We start from the raw sequence: 19,722 nt of genomic DNA, 5'->3' as shown, positions 1-19,722 counted from the left end.
GTCGGGGGGGCCATTATTGTGCCAGTAATTTTTGGCCTGGCTATATAGCGCTGGCTAACCAACATAACCAACTATTGGGCAATGGCAGCTCGGGAGTGATGAAATATTTCAGGAGAGATCAGACTTCAGGTCTTGGGCTGGGGTGCCTCAATACAATTTCCCCTTTTATTACTACATGCTGTCCAGGTCAGAACTGGTTCTACCCTGAGGCAATATCTGGACCTGTGGTTCAGTATCATCTGCTGCCAAGGTACACTGGCAGTGCCTGCAGGGGTAGAGCTGCATTCCTGCTGGCTTCTGTTCAGCCCCTCTAAATGAAGATTCTTGGGCTCATTAACTTTCTGGAACCTCTCTGCTGGAGGAAAGCCCCAAGGGGGGGGGGGGGGATCTGGGGCCGGGCCGGGGTTGGTCTAACAATGAACGGACAGTACTTCAGCCCCTCTGTTTTATAATAAACTGTAGAAACAAGTGGTTTAGACTGCATAGACACAGTGCTATGCTGTTGAACACACAGCCTCCAGCCTACAGTCTCCAGCTTAAAGGTCCTCCTGCTCACGTTCTGTGTATAGCAGATGGACCACTCTAACATGTGGCTTGTTTCTCAACCTCCAGCATAACATGCATTTTCTCCATGTCGTAATTTGACTGGTGGATTGTGAAACCTTGGCCGTAGATTACTCAATGACCTTCTGCATACCTTACGTGTGTTTGTGTCATCTCTAGGAAGGTGAGCCTCTTCTGAGAAGTTTGCTCAGCTGTTGGCTTTTAAAGACTTCCTGAGTCTATATAGCGTGGCGGAATTATTAGGCAAGTTGTATGTTTGAGAATTCATTTTATTATTGAACAACTACAGCGCTCTCGGTCAATCCGAAATGTTAATAAACCTCAAACCTGAATATTTAAGAAAGTAAAAGTGAGGTTTTGGCTTTCTTTTGGAGAATATCTGTGCAGAATTATTATGCAACTAAATGAAAATCGAAAAGTTCCCCATCTCACTTGTTTATTTTCATCTGTTAAAGTGAGAATAATAAACAAACAACTCAATGTATAAATAAACATTTCCGACATTTCCAAAAAACATCTGACCAATATATAGCCACCCTTTTCAATAAGTCATAAGCCTTCCATCCATGGAGTCTGTCAGTTTCTTGATCTGTTGACCAACTTTTTGTGCAGCAGCAACCACAGCCTCCCAGACACTGGACAGAGAGGTGGACTGTTTTCCTTCACTGTAAATCGTCCGTTTAAGAAGGGACCACAAGTTCTCAATAGGGTTTAGGTCAGGTGAGGAAGGGGGACATGCCATTATTCGTTCATCTTTATGGCCTTTACTGGCTAACTAAGCAGTGGAGTACCTCGATGGAGCATTGTCCTGCATAAAAAAAATCATGGTCTTCTTGAAAGGTGCAGACTTTTTCCTGTACCACTGCTTGAAGAAAGTGTCTTGTAAAAACTGGCAGTAGGTTTGGGAGTTGAGTTTGAGTCCATCTTCAACCCGAAAAGGTCCAACTAGCTCATCTTTAATAATACCCCCCCATACCAGTACCCCACCTCCACCTTGCTGGCGTCTGAGTCGAAGTGGAGCTCCGTGCCCATTACTGATCCAGCCACGGGCCCATCCATCTGGTCCGTCAAGAGTCACTCATCTCATCAGTCCATAAAACCTTTGAAAAATCTGTCTTCAGATATTTCTTGGCCCAGTCTTGACGTTTCAACTTATGTGTCTTGTTCAGTGGTGGTCGGGTTTCAGCCTTCCTTACCTTGGCCATGTCTCTGAGCACTGAACACCTTGTACTTCTGGGCACTCCAGGTAGGTTGCAGTTCTGGAATATGACAGCGCTGGAGGATAATGGCTTCCTGGTAGCTTCACGTTTTGATTCTTCTCAAGTCTTTGGCAGTTAATTTATTGTATTTTTTCTCAACACGGTTCTTGCAACCCTGTTGACTATTTGCAACAAAACGTTTGATGGTCCTGTGATCAGGCCCCAATATCTTAGCAATTTCAAGAGTGCTGCATTCCTCTGAAATACTTTTTACAATTTGACTTTTCAGTCAGTTAAATCTTTTTTGGCCCATTTTGCCTGAGGAAAAGAATAATAATTATACACACCTTGATATAGGGTGTTGATCTCCTTAGGCCACACCCTCCCTCATTACACAAATACACATCACCTGATATGCTTAAATCCAATAAGCATTCCAGTTTATACAGCTTGGAGTTGGGAAATATGCATAATAATGATGATATGGTCAAAATACTGACTTGCCTAATAATTGTGCACACAGTGTATAGTCTGAGCTCTGAGCTTTTAAATGTTTAACACCTGGGGTGTTTTCATTAGTCAGATTCCTTTTCAAAACTCTTGGTTTCAGTTGTAAAATATTTTGCAACACTGTTTCCTCCAAACAGAAATCCATTCACACATGTCTTCTAACTACCGGAGGGGTGCGGGGGTCTGGTTAGGGGAGGGGGTTAGGGGAGGGGGTGCAGGGGTCTGGTTAGGTGCGGGGGGTCTGGTTAGGGGCGGGGGTGCGGGGGGTCTGGTTAGGGGAGGGGGTGCGGGGGGTCTGGTTAGAGGAGGGGGTGCGGGGGGTCTGGTTAGGGGAGGGAATGCGGGGGGTCTCGTTAGTGATCTGTACATTGCGTGATTTCCCCACTACATGCTGCCACTCTGATAACCACACTCTGCCAGGCTGCCCAGACTGTTTCCTATAAATACATCTCTGTATGGTGACTTAATTTATTTTACCTTTATTTAACCAGGTAGACCAGTTGAGAACAAATTCTCGTTTACAACTGCGACCTGGCCAAGATAAAGCAAAGCAGTTCAACAACATACAACAGAGTTACAATGGAGTAAAACAAAGTCAATAATACAGTAGAAAAATAAGTCTATATACAATGTGAGCAAATGAGGTGAGATAAGGGAGGTAAAGGCCATGGTGGCGAAGTAAATACAATATAGCAAGTAAAACACGAATGGTAGATTTGCAGTGGATGAATGTGCAAAGGAGCTAAATTAATAACTTAATAATATAGCGATAGCCACACTCTGCCAGCTCAGACATTGGGATGGCTAAAGCGTGGTGTCTGGATGGCTAAAGCGTAGTGTCTGGATGGCTAAAGCGTAGTGTCTGGATGGCTAAAGCGTAGTGTCTGGATGGCTAAAGCGTAGTGTCTGGATGGCTAAAGCGTAGTGTCTGGATGGCTAAAGCGTAGTGTCATTTGTCACAGGCTTTGGAAACAACCGGTGTAGACTAGCAGTGAAATATTTACTTACAGGCCCTTCCCAACAATGCAGAAAAAGGGATGTGGGGGGTAGGGATAAACGGAGACCAGATAGATGGTAGACAGTAACGGCAGCGTATGTTAAGGGTGAATGCAGATAGTGTGGGTGGCTATTGGTAACTATAATGTAGGAAATGAGGTCCTGGGTTGGAGCGGTTACCTCTGGTTAACTATAATGTAGGAAATGACGTCCTGGGCTGGAGCGGTTACCGCTGGTTAACTATAATGTAGGAAATTAGGTCCTGGGCTGACGCGGTTACCTCTGGTTAACTATAATGTAGGAAATGAGGTCCTGGGCTGGAGCGGTTACCACTGGTCTGAGGTTGTTTATCACGTATTTCATAGTTTTCATGTCTTCACTATTATTCGATAATGTAGAAAATAAAGAAACCCTGGAATGAGTAGGTATGGCTGTGTATTGGCTGGTGCTGTGTATTGGCTGGTGCTGTGTATTGGCTGGTGCTGTGTATTGGCTGGTGCTGTGTATTGGCTGGTGCTGTGTATTGGCTGGTGCTGTGTGGTGGCTGGCTGGTGCTGTGTGGCGGCTGGCTGGTGCTGTATGGCTGAGTATTGGCCGGCTAAGTTAAAAGCATAGTGATTTATACCTATTGCGGAGGGAGTAGTATTTGAGTCTAGGGTTTCCAGCTGTGGCTCAGCTTTTCATGACCTGGAGACCAACGCAAAGTATCAGATCTGAAATGAATTCCAGATAGTGGCTTTAAATGAAAAACGGACCTAATAAGCACGTCACTTTGTCTGCCTGAGTTCTGACTGCTGATGCTGTTTTCTCAAGTCAACAAATGCATGGCTGTTAGGAGAGACGGGTGCTGTGTTTGCTGCCACCACACCAATCCAACCGTCCAGAAATATCCTAGACAGCAGTCTGTGTGAAGAGCATTGTGGGTGGAGGTACACTGCCTTCAGAAAGTATTCACACCCGTTGACTTTTTCCACGTTTTAAAGCATGATTTTTAAAATGGATTCAGTTAACTTTTTTCCCACCCACTGACCTACACACAATACCCCATAATGTCAGTGGATTTGTTTTTTTCAACATTTTTACAAATTACAAAAAATGAATGCAATGTTTTGATTCTAAGTCTTCAACTGTATGTTTGGGGGTGAATCCAATATAACATCACTGAGATCCACTCCCATGTTGTCGAGCGGGGGTGGTGGCTGCGTCGAGCAAGGGGTGGGTGGCTGCGTCTTATGGATATGTTTGTAATCGTTAAGGACTGGGGAGTTTTTCAGGACCAAAAAAATAAACAGAATCGAGCTCAACACAGACAACATCCTGGAGGAAAACATGGTTCTGCTTTCCACCAGACACTGGGAGATGAATTCACCTTTCAGCAGGACGATAACCTAAAACACAAGGCTACATATTACACTGGACTTCCTTACCAAGAAGATGGTGAATGTTCCACGTTTTGCCTTAAATCGACTTGAAAATCTACAGTATGGCGAGACCTGAGATGGTTGCCTAGCCATGATCAATAACCATTTTGAGAAGAGTAATCTACATATGTTGTGGAAAGCTCTTAGACATACCCAGGAAGACTCACAGCTGTAATCTCTGGTATGAATTAATTTGTATTTCATTTTCGTACATGTTGGGCTATTGTGTCGTAGTTTAGTGAGGGGAAAAAATGTCATCCATTTTGAATTCGGGCTGTAACAACAATGTAGAATAAGTCGAGGGGTATGAATACTTTCTGAAGGTACGTTCTAGTCAGACCATTTTATGTTGACATTGAGGGCAGTTTCTTTGATTTGTGTACATCCAGTTTTACTGTCAGGGCTGATCTGAGCAGTCAAATGACTAGGAGCCTGTGGTGGCGTTGGCAGGAAGTCTAATGGCTTTAGGGGGTCAGAGGTTTATGAATGGATCAGATGGCTGAACGAGACTGACAGCCTGCTGAACCATACATCGGTACAGCTACTCTGCTTCTTCTCTCTGACGGTTGTCATTTAGACAACCTGTTTACAAGTCATTTACGTTAGTCGTTTAGCAGAGTGACTTAGTGCATCCATCTTAACGTATCTAGGCGAGACAACCACATTATTCATAGTAAGTCAAATTTTTCCTGAAAGTAGCGATCAGCGCCGTCTATGCTAGTGGTCGGTCTGTATGCCCACCTGTTGTATAGTGACTGTATTGCCTGTCTGAGGTTGTGGCTTGGGTGCAGAGGATATGAACAAAATGTGTTTGTTTCACAGCATCTGTTTATAAAATGACGTTGGTCTTACTGTGGTAGGCTTCTTGTTAGCCTCACTGTCTGGTCTAGTCCATATCCTGGACAATGTACAAAGCTCATGATGATAAATGATGTACTTCGAGATGGATCAAGTCTTGAACTAGCCTCTGCTTCCAGGCTTCCTTGTGTTTTGAACCACTCATAACTACCATGTTAGGGAAAAATATTTTTTTTCCCATCGGTTACACCAGCCTAATCTTGGGAGTTGACAGGCTTGAAGTCATAAACAGCGCAATGCATTGCGAAGGGCTGTTTGAATGAATGCTTATGAGCCTGCTGCTGCCTACCATCGCTCAGACTGCTCTATCAAATCAGACTTAATTATAACATAATACACAGAAATACGAGCCTTAGGTCATTAATATGGTCGAATCCGGAAACTATCATCTCAAACAAAACGTTATTCCTGTTACATTGCACAACCTTCAGTGTTATGTCATAATTACGTAAAATTCTGGCAAATTAGTTCGCAACGAGCCAGGCGGCCCAAACTGTTGCATATACCCTGACTCTGCGTGCAATGAACGCAAAATGACACAATTTCAGTCGTGCAACGATTGTGCTTTTTTCGCAAATGCGCTTTTGTTAAATCATCCCCCGTTTTGCTAAGTCGGCTGTCTTTGTTATTAAGAAATAGTCTTCACAGTTCGCAACGAGCCAAGCGGCCCAAACTGCTGCATATACCCTGACTCTGTTTGCAAGAGAAGTGACACATTTTCCCTAGTTAACCTCTACGGGCCACGGGGGCAGTATTGAGAATTTTGAAAAAAATATGTGCCCATTTTTAACTGCCTCCTACACCAACTCAGAAGCTAGGATATGCATATTATTAACACATTCGGATAGAAAACACTCTGAATTTTCTAAAACAGTTTGAATGGTGTCTGTAAGTATAACAAAACTCATATTGCAGGCAAAAACCTGAGAAAAATAGATTTAAAAAAATGAGAATTTTGTGGCTGTACTATTTAGTGTCATTGTTTTATAGATACCATAGTGAGAAAGGATTCAGTTCGCAACTCCTAAGGCTTCCACTAGATGTCAACGATCTTTATAAAGTTGTTTGAAGCATCTGTGATGAATACAGACCGAATTAGAAAGCTTACAAGTTGACACGTCATCACTTCATTTTTTTGCGCCTGCGCATAAATCTGAGAAGAGTGTCTTTGTCATAATCGTTTATTCTAGACACTTGATAGGTTGTGTGAAAATATTACTGATGTTTACTGATGTTTCACGTTAAAAATGGACCAAAAGATTAATGCTAAACAACGTTTGACATGTTTGAACAAACATAAATAGATTATTTACTAGGTTTTTTTTAGCTTTTCGGCGTGACTTTACACTGCCCACCTCATTTTGTGGGAGCCTACTGAACGCTAACTATTTGGACATAAATTATGAACTTTATCAAAAGAAACCACATTTGTTCTGGACCTGGGATCGCTGGCAGCGCCTTCTGATGGAGATAATCAAAGGTAAGGGGATATTTAGAATGTTATTATCGATATTAGATGATGCTAATGCTAACGGTATAGCTTAGCTTATAGCTTAGCTTATAGCTTAGCTTATAGCTTAGCTTATAGCTTAGCTTATAGCTTAGCTTATAGCTTAGCTTATGTTGTTAGCATAGTACCCAGTTTATAGCAAAATGTGATTTCCCAGTAAAGTTATTTTGAGATCTGGCCATTCGGTAGCAATTACGAGATGATAATATATTATTCTTTGAATGACAATATTAATATATTATTCTTTGAATGACAATATTATAATTTACCAATGTTTTCGAATAGTAATTCCGTGATTTGTAATGCTGGATTCACTGGGAGCATTCGAGCCGAAAAAAATTCTGAATTTCACCGTGACTGTAAATGCTGTTTTTGGATATAAATATGAACTTGATGGAACTAAAAATGCATGTATTGTCTAACATAATGTCCTATGAGTGTCATCTGATGCAGATTGTCAAAGGTAAGTGCATAATTCTAGCTAGTTTTCTATCTGTTGATGCCCTTCTTTGAATTGGATAAACATTACACGCAGCTATTGTCAATGTACTCTCCTCACATAACCTAACTTTATGCATTCTCCGTAAAGCCTCTGAAAATCGGACAGCGTGGTTAGATTTAGGAGATATATCTTTCAAATGGAGGAAACTAGTTGATTATTTGATTATTTGAAATGATTACTCTTGCAGTTTTGAATTCCCCGCCATGGTCACATGACAATGAATCCCAATACCGGGATAAGATCCTGCCCCCTGGCCTCAACAGGTTTAAGAGAAATTCATGTTAGCAGGCAATATTAACTAAATATGCAGGTTTAAAAATATATACTTGTGTATTGTTTTTAAGTAAGGCATTGTTTATGGTTGGAGCAACGTGTACCTAAGCGATTATATGCAACGCAGGACAGGCTAGATAAACTAGTAATATCATCAACCATGTGTAGTTAACTAGTTGTCGTGTCTTTGGGCACCATTAACTTGAAGAGATGTTAATCGTTTAACTGTAATTAACTAGGAGATCGGGGCACCAAGGAAAATATTCAGATTACAAAGTTATAATTTTCCTAATATAACTTTCCTATATTATAACATTATATATTATAGTATAGGCCGATTTATCTTCTGGTTTAAATGGTGTATTTTACCTCGCGTCTCTCATTCCAAACGTCGTAAATTGTTGTATCTGCACGAACCCAGTCTTTACTAAGAGTCATCCATACATCAACTGTCTTAAAATCATTTATTTACTAAACAAAGTAATTCACATAAAGCATACAAACAGTAGTTATCGTCACAAAGAATTGGTAGAGAAATGTGCCTAAAAGTGGGCTAAACCAGCATGGCTGGTGTCTTGTTAAAATAAAGGGCAGCTGAGAAGACACTACAGAGTTGATAAATATTAACAATTGCTATGCTAATCCTTTGCACATGAACGCTCACTCATTCGGGAACAATTGCAATCAATATATATTTACGCTCAGTGTGTCGTCGGGATTCTTGTTGGAGTTTTTGCCCGCGTTCTCTCTCTCTCTCGGTTAGAATGGATCTTTCAAAGCGACATTCATTTGCGTCGTTATAGAATGGATGTTTCGTCGGTCTTCACATTCAATGATACCGAATTCTAGCTGCAGACTAGTACTTAATATCAAAGACTTGTTCTTATTCTGTATCGATAGTTTAACCACGTGGTATGGTTAAAGTTCAGTAGAGGAATGTATGGTCAAACCTATTGGCCAACTTGTAATGGAGTGGAGGCCTGGTCTGAAGATAGAAACCCTGGGTGGGGGTTTTATTCAGAATGACAGAAAAAGGCTGTCTCATGACGCCAGGTCTTGTCTGTGTCCCGGGGGGCGTGCCGATGACTTGGTAAAACTAAACAGAAAATACAATTATCTCACATTAACATCTTACCAGCATCTCAACATATTCCAAATAGCTTTAATCTTATAAAATCATTGTATACAACCATTTAGATGCAAGTCCCATAGCTGAGGCTATTATATAAACCTTAGTTCACCGGACGTGCTTGTTGCACCCTCCAACTACTATGATTATTATTATTTGACCATGCATGTCATTTATGAACATTTTAACATCTTGACCATGTTCTGTTATAATATCCACCCGGCACAGCCAGAAGAGGGCTGGCCACCCCTCATAGCCTGGTTCCTCTCTAGGTTTCTTCCTAGGTTTTTGGCCTTTCTAGGGAGTTTTTCCTAGGGAGTTTTTCCTAGCCACCGTGCTTCTTTCACATGCATTGCTTGCTGTTCGGGGTTTTAGGCTGGGTTTCTGTACAGCACTTTGAGATTTCAGCTAATGTACGAAGGGCTATATAAATACATTTGATTTGATTTTAGTATGGTAATATAGCAATATTGTTTCTAATGAGCCTCACAAAATTGTACCAAGCGGACCAGTTCGTAGCTGGATTCTTCACCGATCTTTTATACCTTCTCCAGAACATAAATGTCGTTCGGTTCCCCAATTCTGTGAGTTGGAAGAATTTCCTTTGTCTCTCTATGAAACCCCTCTGTCTCAACTGGGCCATGCGGCAGGACATTTTCCTTTAGAATTTTACGACCGCCTTCACAGGGCCTGGGTAGGGAGAGGTAGGTAGGGGGATGGTGCAAGGGGGAGGGGGTCAACTGTGCTCCCTGTTCCCAGAGAGAGGGCAAAGTCATGACATAGTGATTATGATTGTTTTTTTATAAGATAAGTTTAATGCTAGCTAGCAACTTACCTTGGCTTCTTACTGCATTCGCGTAACAGGCAGGCTCCTCGTGGAGTGCAATGTAAAGCAGGTGGTTAGAGCGTTGGACTAGTTAACGATAAGGTTGCAAGATTGAATCCCTGAGCTGACAAGGTAAATCTGTCGTTCTGCCCCTGAACAAGGCAGTTAACCCACCGTTCCTAGGCCGTCATTGTATATAAGAATGTGTTCTTAACTGACTTGTCTAGTAAAATAAAGGTCTAAAAATATATATATTTTTTTTATCGGCCAAATCAGTGTCCAAAAATACCGATTTACGATTGTTATGAAAACTTGAAATCGGCCATTCCGATTAATCGGTTGACCTCTGGTTTTGAACCAGCCTCTGCTTCCAGGCTTCCTTGTGTTTTGAACCACTCATAACTATTACCTTAGGGCAAAACATATTGTGCTTCCTGTTGTGTGTAAATTGTTTTTCTTCTGTCTCTAGGTGGAGACCAGGGGGTCTTGAATGGCTACTTCAGTAACTGGGCAACAGCAGATATATCGAAACACCTCCCCTTCATCTACAACCTCAGCAGCATAGCAATCTACACCTACCTTCCAGCATTCAAACAGTAAGTACTCAATCTACACCTACCTTCCAGCATTCAAACAGTAAGTACTCAATCTACACCTCCCTTCCAGCATTCAAACAGTAAGTACTCAATCTACACCTCCCTTCCAGCATTCAAACAGTAAGTACTCAGTCTATACCTCCCTTCCAGCATTCAAACAGTAGGTACTCAGTCTACACCTCTCTTCCAGTACTTGTATGATAGAGAACTTCTTACATTGATAAACCATTCAGCTAAATCACAAACATGGCTACATCAAGTTAAAATTTGAGTTGTTTTCTACAACTCCCTACTTGCCTAACGTTAGGTGGGAAGATCAGCAGTGACTCAGTAGTAGACTGCCTGTTAAACACCTAGCAGGGATAGGTGGTAGACTGCCTGTTAAAGCCCTAGCAGGGGTAGGTGGGTGGTAGACTGCCTGTTAAACCCCTAGCAGGGGTAGGTGGGTGGTAGACCCCTAGCAGGGGTAGGTGGGTGGTAGACCCCTAGCAGGGGTAGGTGGGTGGTAGACCCCTAGCAGGGGTAGGTGGGTGGTAGACCCCTAGCAGGGGTAGGTGGGTGGTAGACTGCCTGTTAAACCCCTAGCAGGGATAGTGTTGGCGTGGGCTGTGAGAAGGGGGAAGGCGTAAGGTGATACGATCACATGAAAGTGTGCTCATGCTGTGGCATCAGGTTACCAGTGATGGGAGCTTTTACAGAGCAGCAGCATTAAGTCTAAAGGCTTCTCCCAGCCACTGTAGGGACCAAGGCCTTGTTGGGTTAGATATCAAGCCGGCGCTTCCCAGCTGAGACCAGAGGCCAAAATGAAGCTATTTATTTAAAGACCTTTATGCCTGTAGACAGGACCTCTGCTGGTCAGTGACAAATCTCTCCCTCTTTCTCTTGCCCTTCATTCTCCCACCACCCCCCTCTTGCGCTTTATGTTCGCTGGCATTTAATTTTCCTCTGGCAAAATCAGCCATTTTAATGAACAAACTTATCTCAGCAGTTAACATGGGTTAATGTATTTCCCCTGGTATCAGAATGACGGGACGACATGTATTTATTTGCTGCTACTGCTCCGTATGACGAACTCCCAGTCCTGCTTTCAGAGCCAGTCAGTCACACTATTGATTGGGTGTAGGTAATACTGGCGGGGCGGAGGGCTTCTGGGACGGCGGGGCGGAGGGCTTCTGGGACGGCGGGGCGGAGGGCTTCTGGGACGGCGGGGCGGAGGGCTTCTGGGACGGGCTGACTCTTGGAATCTTGTAGAATTTAATCACCAATTTATTGGGCAATTTGCTGCCAAACCACATCATTCACAACAACCTTGAACTACAAGATTACAAGTAAATGCTTCTACACCTGCATTGCTTGCTGTTTAGGGTTTTAGGCTGGGTTTCTGTACAGTACTTTGACATCAGCTGATGTAAGAAGGGCTTTATAAATACATTTGATTGACATAAATGAACATGCATTCTGTTCCAGATACGGTGGCAACGCCAAGGTGGTCCACTTCCTGGGTCAGACCAAGCCGTGGAGCTACACGTACGACCCCACGACCAAGAGGATCAGCGGGGACATGCAGGAGACTTCCACACATCCCAGCTTCCTCCTGGACTGGTGGAGCCTCTACTCTTCCTCTGTGGTGCCCATGATGACGGAGGGATACGGAGACCAGCCCTTCCACTCTGGCTGTGTGGCAGTCAGTCTAGAAGTATGAGCCTTTTCTTCTTCTACAGAACTGTTATCAACAGCTGGAACAATTTTAAATGAAGTGGTTACTTGGATGCTTCTTGTTAGTAAGTAAAAGTAATGTCTTTCCGCACCTTCTGAATTAATACCAAACGATAGAAATTAGGATTAGTCCATTTGTAAAATGTAGTGATACTTCAGTCCTGATGGCTGTTGCGACGTCTAACCCAATCCTCGGTCAAAGAAAGTTGTAATCATTGGTCACTGGCATGAGCTGTGGTCCCAAATCTATAGTCACAAGGATGGATGGAAGGTATGCTGAAGGAGACTAGTTGGTTGGGATGCTGCCTTAACAGGCAACGCCTTATCTCTCGTCACTAATAATCGCTGCTTCTTGTGGGCAATCTGTTGTACAATAAACCTGGCTTAGCTTCTAGCCCTATAATACTATAGCCTTGTGTTCGCTTGGCTATACGAACTGAACAAAAATATAAACGTTTTGGTCCTATGTTAAATTAGCTTAAATAAAAGATCCCAGAAATTTTCCAGACGCACAAAAAGCTTATTTCTCATTTTGTGCACACATTTGTTTACATCCCTGTTGGTGATCGTTTTCTCCTTTTGACAAGAACCCATTTACCTGACAGGTGTTGCATATCAAGAAGCTGATTAAATAGCATGATCATTACACAGGTGGAACTTGTGCTGGGTGACAAAAGGTCACTCTAAAATGTGCAGTTTGGTCACTCAACGCCACAGATGTTTTGAGGGAGGGAACAATTGGTGTGATTACTGCAGCAATTCCCTGTTAATTTATCTAGTTTAAGGCAACTCTCGGTAATTTTATTAGAGCATTTGGCAGTACAGCCATCCGGCCTCAACTGCAGACCACGTGGTGTGTGGCGGAGCGGTTTGCCAACGTCGTGAACAGAGTGCTTGAGTTATCGTATGGGCAGGCATATGCTATGGACAATGAACACACTTGTGTTTTATCAATGGCCGTGATGAGATCCTGAGGCCCATTGTCGTGCCATTCATCCACCGCCATCACCTCATATTTGGGGCGGCAGGGTTGCCTAGCGGTTAGAGCGTTGGACTCGTAACCGAAAGGTTGCACTTTTGAATCCCCGAGCTGACAAAGTACAAATCTGTCATTCTGCCCTTGAACAAGGCAGTTAACCCACTGTTCCTAGGTTGTCATTGAAAATAAGAATTTGTTCTTAACTGACTTGCCTAGTTACATAAAGGTAAAATAAATATTTCAGCATGATAACGCACGGCCCCACGTTGCAAGGATCTGTACACAATTCCTGGAAGCTGAAGATGGCCTGCGTACTCACTAGACATGTCACCCATTGAGCATGTTTGGGATGCTCTGGATCGACGCGTACGACGGCGTGTTCCAGTTCCCGCCAATATCCAGTAACTTCACACAGCCATTGAAGAGGAGTGAGACAACATTCCACAGGCCACAAATCAACAGCCTGATCAACTCTATGAGAAGGAGATGTGTCGTGCTGCATGAGGCAAAGGATGGTCGTAACAGAGACTGACCAACAGATGCATCTGTTTTCACAGTTATGAAATCCATAGATTAGTGCCTCATGAATGTTTCAATTGACTGATTTTTCCTTTTAAATGATTGTTGCCTGTTGAGTTTATATATTTGTTCAGTATAGATCGATTTGATGGTTTGGCGTAACGTCAATGTGTTAATATGAATGGCAGGTTTTAGATTGCAGTCAGTACAGCTACACTATAAAGGTGTTTTCTCTGTAGCTTTTTCCTGAATTCATCAAATCTCTCTGTTTCTAGATGTTAATATTGTTTTGTTTCCTCCTCCAGGGAAGCAGCACGTGTTTCCTCCCGCAGGAAAGCAGCACATCCCATGACCCCCATCACAGCGAGCCATGCATGCCAACCGAGACATCGGAGGAACGCAAGCAGAAATGGGAGCAGGGCCAGGCGGACTACATGGGAATGGACTCGTTCGACAATATCCAGAAAAAGCTTGATGCTTTTCTCAAATGAAGGTCGACAAGGGATCACTTAGTTTGACAGATTGATTTAGTTATTGTTTCTCTCCCCCTTAACAATAGTTGGTTCTCTACCCACACCAGCTCTAAGGATTACAGCGCAACATTCTGTGAAACATTCTGACATCGTTGACAGAGCTCATAAACTATACAATACTTGTGTAGTATGTTTAGGCTGTCGCATACTGTAAAGATGCCCACACTGTGAAGCACAAATTTGTTGACACTCATGATTAAAAAAAATAAAATAAATGTTTTGAAATTGCTGTATTTCTAAGAGAATTAAAAACTGCAATAAAATATGGCCTTGCCAGATATATGAACATTACGCGCCTTACATGGGGACACAGACATTTAAAGATTAATACTTTTTTTTGGGGGGGGGGGGGGGGCACTAAAATACACTTTTCATAGATGCAGGGGTGGCAATACTTCTGAATCCTCAGACTAACAAAGCGTTTAATGTCTTGTCCTGCCATGTCCTGTGTGAACATCTCCACACAGGACAACCAGGGACTAATATACTGTGTGTTACCATGCAGACAGTTGGATATGAAGTCACACCTCGCTTGCCTCTCTAAACTATCATTATCTAAAAGTAAATTATCTTCCTCTGATATTCTTGAGGAAAGATGCTGTTCTGCTGCCTTTTTTTGATATATACCGTTTACAAATTCACTTTGCAGCTGCTATAAGTGATTGCTTCTCTGGCTTGTTTCACCCAGGGTAAGTTTTCAGTTGGCCTGAGCCCAGGGTGATTTTTCAGTCGGCCTAAACCCTCAAAGCTGGATTTGAGAACCTGTTACACTTCCTCGTTGAGCTGAAGGCTCCGTTCTTCAGCTAGTGTTTGATCAGATCTGTACTCAGCGGTTCATAACACTGGTACAAGTTCATCTCCTTTTTGTTCAGCTTTTTTTTAGGTCACTTTTACTTGACCCAAATGGCGCCGTGTCCACAGCCCCTGTCACAAAGTACTGGTCGAATACGTAGGTGTGCTGGGTCTTTATTTGGCACAGTAACACGCACTAGAGTTCATTCAGGAAGGTTCAATGGTACAGGACATGAATACATTATGTTGTCACACTATTACACCCCATATCTCTGATCTGTGTTACAAATCAGGGTGTGAGTACCTCATTACTATTGAACCATTGGATTCCCATGTGGTATAACTGGCTTAATGGACATCCATAGGCCTACTAGAGACAGTATAGCACAGAGCGAGAGACAAAGGTCATGAGCAGATAAGCTCCCATGTTTTTCTGCATGTTTAGAGTTTGATTTTTTTTTGGAGTGGACATATAAGATGCTACCCTCCAAATCAAAACTCCAAACCTACGACCTGATTTTGGACAGAATTACCTGGAATGCTTCCTACACCCAAGGAATATTATTCCCAAACTATTCAGTAAATGCTCTCGCAAACTGAAACCTGAAAACACCATCCAACCTGGAACTGAGTAATGCTTAGTCTGAAGCTATTTTATACATTCAAAAGCCAAGAAAAATACATTACAATGATATATTTTACTTTATAAGGACTGAATGCTAAGGCTACAAAGCAAACAACTTCAATTAGCACTGACATGTGAAGTGAAAGGTGTCGAAGCCTTTGAGCCCAACAAATGACAGGTTACCCCACCCAGATCCTGAGGCCTTGATGCCCCCTCCTGCTGTTCATTTTGAAATCTGCCTCCAGAAATAAAAGCTTCTCCCAAGTGGGCGTGACACCTATTCCCGTTGCCTCCTGCACTGCTGCTTGGATTCCACCTGGCGATCTGTTCACCCCCTGGTCTGTCTCCCCCTGTCAAGTACAGATTATTACCAGTCCCACAAGGTAGGACTCGAAACACCCAGAAAAGGCTACTCTCCTTGATGTTATCCTCACATATAATCCTGATAGGTATCAGTCTGGTGTTTTCTGTAATGACCTTAGTGATCACTGTTTTACAGCCTGTGTTCGTAATGGCTGCTCAGTGAAATGACCTGTCCTGATTGGTCATAGACACATGCTAAAAAACTTTAACGAGCAAGCCTTCCTTCATGAACTGGCCTCTGTAAATTAGTATAGAATCAGCTTGATCCCCTCTGTTGAAGATGCTTGGACCTTCTTGTTTTATATTTACAGTGGTATTGTTAACGAACACACCTCCATAAAGATCATGATAATTAAAAACAGGTTCAGCCCCTGGTTCGACCGTGATCTGGCAGAGTTATTCCACCTCAAGAATCCCATTTGGCGAAAGGCTCTGCCTTTTCTATTTTGCCCCGTTTATCAAAAGTGTTGGAAAAACTTGTCAATAATCAACTGACTGGCTTTCTTGATGTCTATACACTGCACTCTTTGAGAGAGGTAGTTAGCAAACCAGGCCAAAAGCCCCTCAGAGACACCACTACTCCTTAGCCGGCCCACAAGAATGGAATGGTCTACCGTATCAAAAGCTTTGGCCAAGTCAATAAAAATAGCAGCACAATATTACTTAGAATCAAGGGCAATGATGACGTCATTGAGGACCTTTAAGGTTGCAGTAACACATCCATAACCTGAGCAGAAACCAGATTGCAGACCAGAGAGAATACTATAAAGTCAGAAAATCTGCTGTCTCAGCCACTGCCTGTCACCAAGCGACTAACCCAAGGTTCAATCCTAGGCCCCACGCTCTTCTCAATTTACATCAACAACATAGCTCAGCCGGTAGGAAGCTCTCTCATCCATTTATATGCAGATGATACAGTCTTATACTCAGCTGGCCCCTCCCCGGATTTTGTGTTAAATAATCTACCACAAAGCTTTCTTAGTGTCCAACAAGCTTTCTCTGCCCTTAACCTTGTTCTGAACACCTCCAAAACAAAGGTCATGTGGTTTGATAACAAGAATGCCCCTCTCCCCACTGGTGTGATTACTACCTCTGAGGGTTTAGAGCTGGAGGTAGTCACCTCATACAAGTATTTGGGATTATGGCTAGATGGTACACTGTCCTCTCAGCACATTTCAAAGCTGCAGGGTAAAGTTAAATCTAGACTTGGTTTCCTCTATCATAATCACTCCTCTTTCACCTCAGCTGCCAAACTAACCCTGATTCAGATGACCATCCTATCCATGCTAGATTACGGAGACATAATTTACAGATCGGCAGGTAAGGGTGCTCTCGAGCGGCTAGATGTTCTTTACCATTCGGCCACCAGATTTGCCACCAATGCTCCTTATAGGACACATCACTGCACTCTATTCTCCTCTGTAAACTGGTCATCTCTGTTTACCTGTCGCAAGACCCACTGGTTAATGCTTATTTATAAAACCCTCTTAGCCCTCACTCCCCCCTATCTGAGATATCTACTGCAGCCCTCATCCTCCACATACAACACCTGTTCTGCCAGTCACATTCTGTTAAAGGTCCCCAAAGCACACACATCCCTGGGTCGCTCCTTTCAGTTCGCTGCAGCTAGCGACTGGAACGAGCTGCAACAAACACTCAAACTGGACAGTTTTATCTCCATCTCTTCATTGAAAGATTCAATCATGGACAGTCTTACTGACAGTTGTGGCTGCTTTGTGTGATGTCTTGTTGTCTCTACTTTCATTCCAATTGTGCTGTAGTCTGTGCCCAACAATCTTTGTACCATGTTTTATGCTGCTGCCATGTTGTTAGACCTACTAGAGACAGTATAGACCTACTAGAGACAGTATAGACCTACTAGAGACAGTATAGACCTACTAGAGACAGTATAGTCCTACTAGAGACAGTATAGACCTACTAGAGAGACAGTATAGACCTACTAGAGACAGTATAGACCTACTAGAGAGACAGTATAGACCTACTAGAGAGACAGTATAGACCTACTAGAGAGACAGTATAGACCTGCTAGAGAGACAGTATAGACCTACTAGAGACAGTATAGACCTACTAGAGACAGTATAGACCTACTAGAGAGACAGTATAGACCTACTAGAGAGACAGTATAGTCCTACTAGAGACAGTATAGACCTACTAGAGAGACAGTATAGACCTACTAGAGACAGTATAGACCTACTACAGAGACAGTATAGACCTACTAGAGACAGTATAGACCTACTAGAGACAGTATAGACCTACTAGAGAGACAGTATAGACCTACTAGAGACAGTATAGACCTACTAGAGACAGTATAGACCTACTAGAGAGACAGTATAGACCTACTAGAGACAGTATAGGCCTACTAGAGAGACAGTATAGACCTACTAGAGACAGTATAGACCTACTAGTGTTAGTATAGACATACTTCCGAGAGCGAGTATAGACCTACTAGAGAGACAGTATATACCTACTAGCGACAGTATAGACCCACTAGAGACAGTATAGACCTACTAGAGAGACAGTATAGACCTACTAGAGAGACAGTATAGACCTACTAGAGACAGTATAGACCTACTAGAGAGACAGTATAGACCTACTAGAGACAGTATAGACCTACTAGAGACAGTATAGACCTACTAGAGACAGTATAGGTCTACTAGAGACAGTATAGACCTACTAGAGAGACAGTATAGTCCTACTAGAGAGACAGTATAGACCTACTAGAGACAGTATAGACCTCCTAGAGACAGTATAGACCTACTAGAGACAGTATAGACCTACTAGAGAGACAGTATAGACCTACTAGAGAGACAGTATAGACCTACTAGAGACAGTATAGACCTACTAGAGAGACAGTATAGACCTACTAGAGACAGTATAGACCTACTAGAGACAGTATAGACCTACTAGAGAGACAGTATAGACCTACTAGAGACAGTATAGACCTACTAGAGAGACAGTATAGACCTACTAAAGACAGTACAGACCTACTAGAGACAGTATAGACCTACTAGAGAGACAGTATAGTCCTACTAGAGACAGTATAGACCTACTAGAGAGACAGTATAGACCTACTAGAGACAGTATAGGTCTACTAGAGAGACAGTATAGACCTACTAGAGAGACAGTATAGACCTACTAGAGACAGTATAGACCTACTAGAGAGACAGTATAGACCTACTAGAGACAGTATAGACCTACTAGAGACAGTATGGACCTACTAGAGAGACAGTATAGACCTACTAGAGAGACAGTATAGACCTACTAGAGACAGTATAGACCTACTATAGAGGCAGTATAGACCTACTAGAGACTGTATAGACTTATTAGAGACAGTATAGATCTGCTAGAGAGAGTATAGACCTACTAGAGACAGTATAGACCTACTAGAGACAGTATAGACTTACGAGAGACAGTATAGACCTACTAGAGAGACAGTATAGACCTACTAGAGACAGTATAGACCTACTAGAGAGACAGTATAGGCCTACTAGAGACAGTATAGACCTACTAGAGACAGTATAGACCTACTAGAGAGACAGTATAGACCTACTAGAGACAGTATAGACCTACTAGAGAGACAGTATAGGCCTACTAGAGAGACAGTATAGACCTCCTAGAGACAGTATAGACCTCCTAGAGAGACAGTATAGACCTCCTAGAGACAGTATAGACCTACTAGAGAGACAGTATAGACCTACTAGAGACAGTATAGACCTACAAGAGACAGTATAGACCTACTAGAGAGACAGTATAGTCCTACTAGAGACAGTATAGACCTACTAGAGAGACA

General features: G+C 42.7%; 1 protein-coding gene across 1 annotated transcript in view; it reads left to right on the top strand.

Moving 5' to 3' along the window:
- Positions 1-14,409, top strand: part of LOC115148950 (glycogenin-1-like) — a 29,962-nt gene extending 15,553 nt beyond the window's left edge. The window contains exons 5-7 of the mRNA XM_029691304.1: positions 10,258-10,384; positions 11,852-12,080; positions 13,904-14,409. Coding sequence (XP_029547164.1) covers positions 10,258-10,384; positions 11,852-12,080; positions 13,904-14,089 — 542 coding nt within the window. The 3' untranslated portion in view covers positions 14,090-14,409. The remainder of the gene's footprint in view (positions 1-10,257; positions 10,385-11,851; positions 12,081-13,903) is intronic.
- Positions 14,410-19,722: the final 5,313 nt, after the last annotated feature.

This window comes from Salmo trutta, chromosome 2 (genome assembly GCF_901001165.1).
Source record: "Salmo trutta chromosome 2, fSalTru1.1, whole genome shotgun sequence".
NCBI lineage: Eukaryota > Metazoa > Chordata > Actinopteri > Salmoniformes > Salmonidae > Salmo > Salmo trutta.
This window is presented reverse-complemented; position numbering and strand designations above follow the sequence as displayed.